The sequence below is a fragment of the Cucurbita maxima genome, unplaced genomic scaffold, assembly GCF_002738345.1.
Source record: "Cucurbita maxima cultivar Rimu unplaced genomic scaffold, Cmax_1.0 Cma_Scf00029, whole genome shotgun sequence".
Taxonomy (NCBI): domain Eukaryota; kingdom Viridiplantae; phylum Streptophyta; class Magnoliopsida; order Cucurbitales; family Cucurbitaceae; genus Cucurbita; species Cucurbita maxima.
In genome coordinates this window covers 687,978-700,459 of record NW_019272045.1, presented here as the reverse complement: position 1 = coordinate 700,459, position 12,482 = coordinate 687,978, and the positions used below count along the sequence as shown (strand labels likewise).

At 36.5% G+C, this 12,482-nt stretch overlaps 1 protein-coding gene across 1 annotated transcript; it reads left to right on the top strand.

The window, feature by feature from the left end:
• The first annotated feature begins 354 nt into the window (after positions 1–354).
• Positions 355–11,978, top strand: LOC111465338 (transcription elongation factor SPT6 homolog). Its single transcript, XM_023109655.1, has 17 exons — positions 355–508; positions 601–687; positions 2,380–2,509; positions 2,985–3,057; positions 3,129–3,279; positions 3,398–3,527; positions 3,651–3,897; positions 3,983–4,174; positions 4,268–4,387; positions 4,483–4,869; positions 4,940–5,050; positions 5,136–5,915; positions 6,933–7,074; positions 7,169–8,340; positions 9,978–10,187; positions 10,416–10,911; positions 11,176–11,978. Exons 1-17 carry the CDS (start codon positions 478–480, stop codon positions 11,559–11,561), a joined length of 4,845 nt encoding a protein of 1,614 aa, XP_022965423.1. The 5' UTR covers positions 355–477; the 3' UTR covers positions 11,562–11,978.
• Positions 11,979–12,482: the final 504 nt, after the last annotated feature.

Below are 12,482 nucleotides of genomic sequence, written 5' to 3'. Positions count from 1 at the left end.
TAATATACTTATTAATTAATAAATTTAAATTTAATTAATTAAAATTATTTTTACTAATCTAACTTAATAAACAGATAAAAAATATATAATAATAAAATTTAGGAATACCGATAATTAAAAACAACCCGTAGAAATTTAAATTATTGATTTAATCTCAACATTTTTCTCTAATTTACATTAATCCGTGCATTTAAGAAATTTTTATAATTTAAACAAAAATTTAATAAATAGTTTATAACTCGTGAAAATTAAAAAAAAAAAAATTATAATAATTATTAATGGGTATATTTTTGCTCAAATAATAATAATTATAATAAATAAGTAAATAAATAAATAAATAAATAACATTTTTTTGGGGTTCATTTAACTGCTCTGTAGTTAGGGCTCCATTGCAGGTGCTCTCTGCTTCCAATTTCCTCCCTCCCCAATTCGTTCATCAGTTCTACTTCTTCATTCATTACTCTTCCATCTCCGTCAATGGGCAAGGCGGTGATCTCCGATGAAGAAGGTTTGTTCTTGTTTTTGTTCTTTCACTTTTCGCTTGGATTTTCTGGTTCTCTTTGCATTCTTCCCTCTTTTCTCACTCGGGTGTTTCTGTAGATGAGGTCGAATTGGACGACCGAGAGCCGCTTGACGGTGATGATGTCGACGGTCGTAATATGGAGGACGAGGAAGACGAAGAAGATGGTTTGTGTCCTTTTTCTTTATTTTTATCTGAAATTGTTGGTTGTATTTTTTTCTCGGGTTTTCTTTTAGTGTCTTGGATGTTTTTGGGTATCTGTGGGTCGATTGGTGGTCAGTGTGACGGTTTTTTATTTCGTTAATCTTTTGTTAGTAATATATTACTCCTCCCACCTCCTCTATCGTTCTCCAATTCGGTTATAGAGGATGAGAAACAGTGACAATTCTTCAATTTATGGCTAGAATTGTTGAGCTGGGGTGAGGACAAAGGGTGAAACTGAGGGTGTGGCATATTTGTAACTCGTTAGGGTATGTGGCGTATCCTATGAGTTTCGTGAGTCAGTGATTGTCTAATGTTTAGGTCTTGCATTATCTATCAGTAGGTTGACTCGGCTTGAAGAAGTCAGGATAAGTAACTCTTTTCATGCCTTCGGGGTATTCCTTCTAGCCATTGATGATTTAAGGGGCGAATAGAAACTTCATGACGACTTTATGTCTTTAGATGTGTTTTAGGAACAATAGAAGTAATCAGACGTAGCAGGAACTGTTTTCATGACCACGATGAATCACAAACTTTCTAGCTACCTTCTGATGGGTCTTCTATTTATGCTGTGATGTGTGATTGCTTTGTATTTATAGCATCAGATCGAACTTTGTGATTACTGAGTTCTAAATGGCACTCTGCTCAATGCTTTTGCAATATAAGGCCCTATATTACTGAAAACATGTTTACATGTGCTCGGGAACAGTCTGGAGTCTTAGTATTATATAGGCCATTTGGTAGTTTTCTCAAAAGATTGTCAGTAGTTCATTGGAAGAAATATCTTTGCTTCATATAGAAAAAAGAGTACTTTTTTTTCTGGGTTCTTGATGGAACTAGGAACATTTGTAACTGAAGTGCAATTGATAACTGGTGAATTGTAATGCATAGAAAGTGAGATACTTTATTTTGAGTTTTGTTTGGGGGAAGAGGAATCTTTTCTTCTTAATCTTTTCTCAATCTTCTCAGTTGATTATAGGTCTTAAGGTGAATGTGGATGAAAGTTTTATTCTTTGCGTTATCCATAACAAGGTGTTGCACCTTTGCATTTTATGCATACAGGTATGCCCTTAGGTTAGGTCATAATTCTCGAGTGTCTTCATGTTGTAGCTTGGTCATTGAAAAGATTTACAGTATTTTTGTCTGGGAGGAAGGCTTACTTCTTGAAAGGGGGAAACTAACTTTTATTCTATTCATGTTGATTAGAACTCGAGATTTCCCTAAACTATTAAATGGCAATTGAGAAGGATCATGATAATGTTTTATGGGAAGGGGTTGAATCGGGGAGAGGATTCCGATTTAGTCAATTAGATTAGAAGTATGTTTTGAGATCTTGCGAGAGATGCATTTTTTGAATTGGGTAGAATGCTTATTTATTTATTTTTTTGATAAGAGAATGCTTATTTAATAAAATGGTTTTGATCTAAAAGGAAGAGTTAACCCCCCAATGTAAGGCGTTGGAATGAATTTGTGGTCAAATAGCAATTATTCATCTTATCTTTTTCATTCTGTCTCTGTCTATATCTTTTTCATTCTGTCTCTGTCTATATCTTTTTCATTCTGTCTCTGTTTGTGGCAACAATTAATTTTAAATGTACGGTATTTTCTTTTGCTGCTGCCAGTTCCATAGCGGTAATAAGTCCTTTTTTATTTTATAGAAGAAGGACAGGATGAGTATGAAAAGGATGGTTTCATAGTCGATGATATCGAAGAAGAAGATGAAGAAGATGTAGAGCAGAGGGAAGACAGTGATGATGAAAGGCAGAAGAAGAAGAAAAGGAAGAAAAAGTGAAGTTTACTCTCTGACTTAGTATAATAAATATTATTTTTATTTGAAATGGATATTGTTTTTCTACCTGTTCAAATGAGTTTGTTCTGTAACCTGAACTAATATAGACAATAGGTCGAAGGTCGGTGCTTTAATTTTATTTGAATTATAATTTGTCAAACTGAATTTAGCGCAGTAGTAAGTGACGTGCACATGACCAAGAGGTCAATGGTTCTGTCATTGGGTGACTTATCTGTCTGTCTCCTTTTATCAGTTTAACACTTCTGTATGTGTAGTGGCCTCTATGACTTTTTGTTATTATCAGTTAGGCGTAGTTCTTTTGCATTGGAGACCTTTTTTTAGGTTTGGGATCCTCTTGTGCAGGTTGTTTATTTTGTATACCCATGTACATCCTTTCATTTTTCTCAATTAAAGTCTGATTTCTTATTTTAAAAAAATCTCTGTATTGACATGAGATGATCTTCACTTTCTTAGGGAGGAATATGTACTTGATGAAGATGACTATGAACTCCTTGAGGACAACAATATTAGCATTCAACGGCCGAAGGTAGTGGTATTGGGTTTTTATTACATTGCTTCATATTATTTATTTCTGAGCATTTTTATCATCTTTTTCAGGGGAGCAAAAAGTTTAAGAGGCTTAAAAAAGCTCGAAGGGACAATGTCGAGCCTTCTGGGTTTTCTGATGATGAGGATTTTGTCGAAAGTAGTAGAGGCGGACGAACTGCAGAGGAAAAACTTAAACGTAGTTTGTTTGGTGATGATGAAGGTATGCTTTTGATTTCTTTTTATTACTGCCTTATTTCTACCATAAGTACGCTAGCTACGTTTCTCATTGAGGTATCACTCTTAGTTACGTTTTGAAACATTATGGTGATTATTTGAAGCTCCACTTGAGGATATTGCCGAAGAGGAGGAACAACCTGAAGAGGAAGAAGATGCTGATATAGGAGATGAGGATGAAATGGCTGATTTCATTGTGGATGAAGAAGTTGATGAAGATGGGGCTCCCTTAAGGTTTTTTTTCCTTCATATTTTTAGGGATCTCTGACCACATCTTCTGGTGTTTTTATTAATTTTGTTGCCAATAACCATCTTATTGTATATATTTAACCTTAATTTATTAACTGTACGATCTAGGCGGAGGAAGTTGAAGAAAAAGAAATCCAGACAAGCGCCTGGTGTTTCATCAACTGCTTTGCAGGAGGCACATGAAATTTTTGGTGATGTTGATGAGCTTCTTCAGCTTCGCAAAAGAGAATTGGATACTCATGAGTGGCGTGAAAAGAGATTAGAAGATGAATTTGAACCAATTGTAATTTCTGAGAAGTATATGACAGAAAAAGATGACCAGATAAGGGAGATTGATATGCCTGAAAGAATGCAGGTTTCTTTTCATATCAGAATATAATTTCATGTTGTATATTGGCATCTTCATGGGTTATTTATTTATTTTGTTGCCTTTATTTTAGATTTCAGAGGAAAGCACTGGGCCTCCTCCTACTATGGACGAGAGGCTGGAGGATGAGGAGGCTTCGTGGATACATGGTCATATTGCTAATGGAATGAACTCTTTATTTGGCAATGCCAGTGGACAAGACCTATCTGTAACAAAGGGTGATATTCTGCGGTTTCTGGATCTTGTACATGTCCAGAAATTAGATGTTAGTAGTCTCTTATCATTTATTAGTCTTAGTGTTCTCATCTATACTTGTTTGTTCTAATATTTTTCTGTTCTGTTCTGTTCTTTCTTTTAGATACCATTCATTGCCATGTATAGGAAGGAGGAAATCCTAAGCTTATTAAAAGATACAGAACATGAATCTGGTGATGATCAGGATAGAAATGAAAAAACACCCTCGTTAAAGTGGCATAAGGTCAGTAAAATTGTACTTGGAAGTAATGCTCCACTTATATGGATTTGGATTTGAAAAACATGAGAAAAACAATGTATATTTACTTTTCGCTGTAGATACTTTGGGCAATTCAGGACTTGGACAAAAAGTGGCTGCTTCTTCAAAAGCGAAAAAATGCTCTTAAATCATACTACAAGAAGCGTAATGACGAGGAGGCATGTAGGATTTATGATGAAACTAGACTGTCATTGAATAAACAGCTTTTTGATTCGGTCATGAAATCTCTCAAGGCAGCTGAATCAGAGAGAGAGGTAGATGATGTTGACTCAAAGTTCAATTTGCATTTTCCCCCTGGTGAAGTTGGTGTTGATGAAGGACAGTTCAAAAGGCCTAAGAGGAAATCACTATACAGTATATGTAGTAAGGCTGGCTTATGGGAGGTTGCAGGAAAATTTGGTTATAGCTCTGAGCAATTCGGGTTGCAGCTCTCCTTAGAAAAGATGGTCAGTATTATTTGATATGATTTTATCTGGAATCTTGAATACGGTGATAATACCTGTTCCATTTTTATAGAGGAATGATGAGTTGGAGGATCCAAAGGAAACACCTGAAGAGATGGCATCAAACTTTACCTGTGCGATGTTTGAGACTCCTCAAGCTGTTCTCAAGGGAGCTAGGCATATGGTATTATAGTTTTGTTTCCCTAGATTTAATTATAGAATGCGGTATAGCATATTTTCATGGTCTTTTCTGTCTCTTGTGATTTCAGGCAGCTATTGAGATTAGTTGTGAACCTTGTGTGAGGAAGCATGTCAGGAGCTACTATATGGACTATGCCGTGATATCAACAAGTCCTACATCAGATGGAAATGTTACAATAGATTCTTTTCATCAATTTTCAGCTGTTAAGTGGCTCCGTGAAAAGCCACTGAGTAGATTTGAGGATGCACAGTGGCTTCTTATTCAGAAGGCTGAAGAAGAAAAACTTCTGACTGTTACTCTCAAGCTACCCGAAAAACATTTAAATAAGTTGATAAATGATTTTAATGAATATTATCTGAGTGATGGTGTTAGCAAATCTGCTCAGCTGTGGAATGAGCAGAGAAAGTTGATATTGCAGGATGCACTTTCTGGTTTTCTTCTGCCTTCAATGGAGAAAGAGGCAAGAACCCTGATGACTAGTAAAGCAAAAAACTGGTTACTTATGGAATATGGAAAGAATTTATGGAATAAAGTATCTGTTGGTCCATATCAACACAAAGAAAATGATATTAGTTCTGATGAAGAGGCTGCCCCAAGGGTAATGGCATGCTGTTGGGGTCCTGGAAAGCCAGCTACCACCTTTGTGATGTTAGATTCAGCTGGTGAGGTTCTTGATGTTCTTTACACTGGATCTCTCACCATACGTTCTCAAAATGTGAATGATCAACAGCGGAAGAAAAATGATCAAGAGCGAGTTTTGAAGTTCATGACAGACCATCAACCACATGTTGTTGTTCTAGGAGCAGTTAATTTATCTTGTACCCGATTGAAAGATGATATTTATGAGGTTAGTGCTCCAATAACTAGTGGTGCTGGTGCATATATTCTATAATGAGATTATAGTTTTTCCCTCTTTTAGGAATGGTATGTGCTTGTTTAGCAGAGGAGTGAAGCACAAAATTCATCTAAACTTGCTTTAATGTTATTTCACTACTGCAATTCGTTACCATCAATTCTCTCTTGTTGACTTTAGTTTCTTTGGGGGTTGTAAATATATCATATGTATGGTGCTATCTAGTTTCTTTGGAGCCATTTTCCTTTTCAAAATCAATGAAATATGGCGCTATCTGTTGAATTATAAAAGACCACATAACTATATTGTATTTAAGGACCTCATGCTAATAGAATTCATTTCACGTTATGGTTTGATAATTTAGAAGTTTCTGGTGAGTGTTCTCAATTTTTGGTGTGTTACTTTTGAGAAAAGCCTTTATGTTGGAGCAATAGGACTTCTTAGTGAAATGGATTTATTTATCTAGTCCTTGGAATTTGGGTTGTTGGGAAGATTTGAATCAGTAATCTCTACCATGATTTGGTACTAACCCAATGGGTTTAGGCGATAACAACAAAGACACTTGAATTAAACTAAGTCTTCAAAGGCCCTTGATAAAACTGTCTTCGGGAGACCAATTATCCCACAAGTTTAGAAATTATAAAAAGAATTTGGATCCCATTGGCATTTATAGGTTGGCAAATTTCTTGTTTAATCTCTCTTAGCTCTAGTCGGGGGATGTTTCTCTTCCTGGTTTATTCATGTTTCTCTTTTAATAATGAATTTTATTTTCCCTAGAAAATAAGTGGGGTTCAGACGACTTTGTAGTGGTTGAATAATAATAGTAATCCTTCTCAAGGATTTACTAAGGTTCTGCATTTCCGCTCATTAATTATTGAGTCACATACATTTGTGTCATCTTGTTTGCTCAATTTCTGTTTAAATATACAACATTCCAGATGGTACATATCATGTTATCGTTCCAGATGGTATGTATCATGTCATTCATTTGCTATTTTATTCTTTCGTCAGATTATTTTTAAGATGGTGGAGGAGAACCCTAGAGACGTTGGACATGAGATGGATGGATTAAGCATTGTATATGGTGATGAGTCCCTTCCTCGTCTGTATGAAAATTCTAGGATTTCCTCTGATCAATTACAAGGGCAATCAGGTAGTACACTGGTTCCTTTTTATGTATTGATTTCTTTTTACTTTTGAACTTCTATTTTATTTTAAGTGATTTTATAAATTTCTTTTCTTACTAGGCATTGTGAAGCGTGCTGTTGCTCTTGGACGCTATCTGCAAAATCCTCTCGCTATGGTTGCAACACTTTGTGGTCCAGGAAGGGAGATCTTATCTTGGAAACTACATCCTTTGGAGAACTTCCTGACCCCAGATGACAAATACGGAATGATTGAACAGGTTATGGTTAATGTAACCAACCAGGTTGGCCTGGACACTAATTTGGCTATAAGCCATGAATGGTTGTTCAGCCCATTGCAATTTATAGCTGGACTTGGACCTAGGAAGGCAGCTTCTTTGCAGAGATCCTTGGTGAGGGCTGGATCAATTTTCACACGGAAGGACTTTGTTACAGCACATGGTCTTGGTAAAAAGGTATTTGTTAATGCAGTTGGGTTCTTGCGTGTAAGGCGGAGTGGATTGGCTGCAAGCAGCAGCCAATTTATAGATTTATTGGATAATACGAGAATTCATCCTGAATCTTATGCTTTAGCGCAAGAATTAGCAAAAGATGTTTTTGATGAAGATGTTAAAGGTGATGCTAATGATGATGAGGATGCAGAGATGGCCATAGAGCATGTTAGAGACCGGCCTCATTTACTGAGGACTCTTGATGTTGATGAATATTCTAAGAGCAAGAATCGGGAAGATAAACGAGATACTTTTCTTGACATAAAAAGAGAACTGATGCAGGGCTTTCAGGATTGGCGTAAGCAATATGAAGAGCCCAGTCAGGATGAAGAGTTTTACATGATATCTGGTGAAACAGAAGATACCCTTGCGGAAGGGAAAATTGTGCAAGCTACAGTCCGCAAAGTACAAGGTCAAAGAGCAATTTGTGGACTTGAATCTGGATTGACTGGAATGCTTATGAAAGAAGATTATGCAGATGATTCTAGAGATATTTCTGACTTGTCTGATAGGTTACACGAGGGGGATATTGTTACTTGCAAGATTAAATCAATTCAGAAGAATAGGTATCAAGTTTTCCTTGTTTGTAAAGAGAGTGAGATGAGAAGTAATCGGCACCAGGTTACTCGAAATCTTGATCCCTACTATCATGAAGATCGAAGCAGCCTACAGAGTGAGCAAGACAAGTCTCGAAAAGAGAAGGAACTTGCGAAAAAGCTTTTCAAGCCAAGAATGATTGTTCACCCTCGTTTCCAGAATATAACAGCAGATGAAGCAATGGAGGTTTGTTTTTCTCTAAGAAACTTTGGCTTATTTTAAATTTTAGGTGTACAAAGTTAGGGACCCGAATGTCAACGTGTGAGGATAAAAACATTTTAAGTGGCTATGCTATATTGTTTAGCCACTTTAAAAGTCATGATAAACACCTTTCATCAGGTAAAATGACGATGGACTACCCCATACTACATAATCACACGTAAGAGCCTCAATAGTTGATAGTTACTAAGAAAAGGGAAGAATATTCTTAAAAGGACTTCCTACTTAAGCTGTTTTGATTTCTATCTTTTACCAAGATGTTTTGGTTGCATTTAATTATTGGGGCTTTATGATTGTTTCATGATAGCATTAAATATAGTTTCTTTCCTTGTTTTCAAGGCACTTCTTGGTTCATGATAGTATTAGTTTTGGTCCTTGAAACTAACAAATTTTCTCTCGATTTATGATCCTTCAATTTTCGATAAAATTGTATCTTTTTTTGGAAGCTCAAGAAGTTTCATGGCATTTCTCCTTTCTGTAGATTATAGATTACCCAATGATTTTGTTTTTTAGCTGAGGTGTAAACAGAACCAAATTCCACCACTAACCAAAATTACTCTACACAGAAAAACGCCCTGCCATCCCGTTTCAACCAAAAATTCCAGTGGACAGTGAAAAAGAGAAACTACTTTTAAGATTTTTCCTTTTTCCCATAAAATTTCTCCATTAACATTTTGCGAGTACAAATGAGAATTGAAAAGTTCATGGAATCATCATGCTTGCATAAGATGCATTACTGGAGAAAATGCACCCTAGAAGATTTTTGCGTGAGATAATCCATCGAGATATATAATTATTTTCCTCAAATTTTTAACATCTATAACTTAGAAAAGAAAAGGGGGATTGGTGGAATTATGGAGGTCAACAAATGATTGAAGAGAGATTTGGAAGAGAAAATTTTGATGAAAAGAAAAACAGAACTTCTGTAAGACTCTTCATTTCTCCCATAAATTTCCTCCATATTTCAACATTTTTTAAGAAGAGGTAATGAGAAACGAGAAGTCTTTATCGATGCTCCCAAGTCCACAAAGATAATATATATGAAGCCAGATGATCAATAATTTTAGAATTGTGCTTGTGTAAGATGCATCACTGGAGAAAATGCACCCTAGAAGATTTTTTGCGTGAGATAATCCTCTCTAGAGATAATTATTTTCTCAAAATTTTAATCTTAATAACTTAGAAAAGAAATGGGAATGGTGGAATTATGGAGGTAAACAAATGATTAAAGAGAGATTTGGAAGAGAATTCCAGAGGGGTCTAAAGTTCAAATACGACTAATCTGGTGCCTAAGATGTTAACTCCACAAATTCTGGCAGAGGTGAGGTCATGAGATGAAAAGACTGTTTTGTAGCATGTTCAGTTAGAGAGGATTTAGAGGAATGGTGTTGTGGAACTGATTTTGGGGTCCATGTAAACCTTCTAGTTTATATTTAATACACGAGGGAAGTGATTTTATTTCTTGAATTTCATTTAGTGAAGAATAATGAGTCTTCGAGGATATTTGTATGAAAATGGTTGATTAGTTTTTCCCCATAAATGTTACTTCTCGTGCACTTCATTCTCTTGTGAAGTCTATTCTAACATTCTTTTCTTTATGGCAGCTCTTATCTGACAAGGATCCTGGTGAAAGTATTGTGCGACCAAGTTCTCGAGGACCTTCTTTTTTGACTTTGACACTTAAAATTTACAATGGAGTATATGCTCACAAAGATATAGTTGAAGGTGGAAAGGAGCATAAAGACATAACTAGCTTGTTGCGTATTGGGAAGACCTTGAAAATTGGGGAGGACACGTTCGAGGATTTGGACGAGGTTAGTGTTGTGTTCTGGTGGTCATATGTCAGCCTTCAATGTGATTCATGTCATAAGTTGTAGAAATTGTTAACGACCTTTTGGGAATTGTTAATCTCTGGGCTTCTGCATTTAATATTAGAGAACTATCATATGATTGTGCAACTAACGTCTGCATGTCTTGATTTTTTGTTGAAGTTGACATGGCCCCTCTATTGAGTCTCTCTTGTATGCCCCCCATAAATGCAGGTGATGGATCGCTATGTTGATCCCTTAGTTGCTCACTTAAAGACGATGCTAAGTTATCGCAAGTTCAGGAAGGGCACAAAAGCAGAAGTTGACGAACTTATGAAGATTGAGAAGTCAGAGTATCCAATGAGAATAGTCTATGGTTTTGGAATTTCTCACGAACATCCGGGTACATTCATTTTGACATACATACGAAGTACAAATCCACACCACGAGTATATTGGCCTGTATCCGAAGGGATTTAAATTTAGGAAAAGAATGTTTGAAGATATTGATAGGCTTGTGGCCTATTTTCAAAGACACATTGATGATCCCCAGCATGATTCAGCACCATCGATTAGATCAGTTGCTGCTATGGTACCAATGCGGAGCCCTGCAACTGGTGGCTCTTCCGCAGCATCTGCAGGTAGCCCTTGGGGTGGTTCATCGCATGATGGTGGCTGGAGGAGCCAGTCATATGACAGGGATCGTTCTTCTACTCCTGGGTCTAGAACAGGTGAGGTCCACAGAATGTTGCTTTCAGAACTTATTTAATATTTTATGAGAACTATGAACTGCATTCAAATTACTTCTCTGCTCTTGGAATGTTCAGGCTGAATAATGTGATTAAACTTTAGCCTTAGATGGCTGAATGTAATTTTTCCTCTTTCCTTATTGGATCCTTGTTGTTTTGGGTCCTGCTAGAGGTTCATACCATTTTATGCCATTTCTTCTCCTAATTCATTTTAACCTTTTGATTTGTCATTATATTTTCTTGCAGGGCGAAATGACAACAGAAATTCTGGTAGTCGTGATGGACATCCTAGTGGTCTGCCTAGACCATACGGTGGGCGTGGTCGAGGCTCATACAATAACAATAGAGGGAACAATGAGAGGCCAGATTCTAGTTACGATTCCTCCAGGTGGGATTCATCTTCCAAGGATGGGGATGATGGATTGAGCAACTTCCCAGGAGCCAAAATTCAAAATTCACCAGGCAAAGAAGCCTTTCCCGGTGGCTGGAGCTCTGGTGGGAGTGGGGGTGGTGGTGGTAATGGATTAAGCGACAGTGGCGGTGGTGGTTGGGGTGGGAATAGTGGGAATTCCAAAGGGAATTGGGGTGGTGGTGGTTCTGGTCCAAGTAACAGTGGGGGATGGGGTTCTTAATCCTAAGCTTTTTTTTCTCTGCAACGACAAGCTGACGACGACGACAATCGACAGTCAAGGTGGCCAATAGTTCTTACTAGTTTCACTCATGGTTGTTGTCTAGTTTTTTGGCTGTCTACTGCCACAGTTAAATCATCATTCAGCCGATGATCTTTAGACGGTACACACTTCAGCTGATTGTCTTCTGCCTTTAATTAACCCTCGGTGACAAAATTAACTGGATTGTGCAGGGGAGGGGGGGAGGGTGGGTGGGTTTAGAGTGGTGGTTAATATAGGAGAAGGTAAATGCTCTCTGAAGGCAGTATTTATAATGTTTCTCTTTTGTCCTAAAAGCTTTCTGGTATAAACCGATTGATGTGAATACTTAAGAGCCCCAAAATTCTACCTTTGCTTAATGGGAACATCTTTTTTCTGCTATACCTTATTGCTTAGGTTGTTTGCTCTGCTCTTTTAGCCTTCCTGTGTCGTATTTTTCCTTGTAAGAAAGTTACTGATTTTTAGTTAGAATCCAGAGACATCAATCATCTTACAATGAAAATGGAAAGAAAATGCTATTACAGTTATCAAAAGATATTTTAATTCATGTCACATTAAAGAAGAATTAAATTTTAGGAGATTACCCTTTAGAGTAAAGTAGGAAGATTACAATAGGAATGCCTTTAATAGTTTCATTTAAGCTCTTGTTTGTGATTGTAATGCTTTTAATAATTTCATTTAAGCTCTTGTTTGTGAAGTTGATTCGAATTTCAGATGTTTAATCAAGAAGAATCATACAAGTTTAGAATCTTGTTTGTGGAGTGATTCTAATCTCAAAGTGTTTTTGTTTGAGATATTCGGTAACAAAGTAATCTAAATAAGTAAAGATATTTGATTACCTTATCAAGGTAATCTAAATCTTATCCCGTGATTTTAATTCCATTT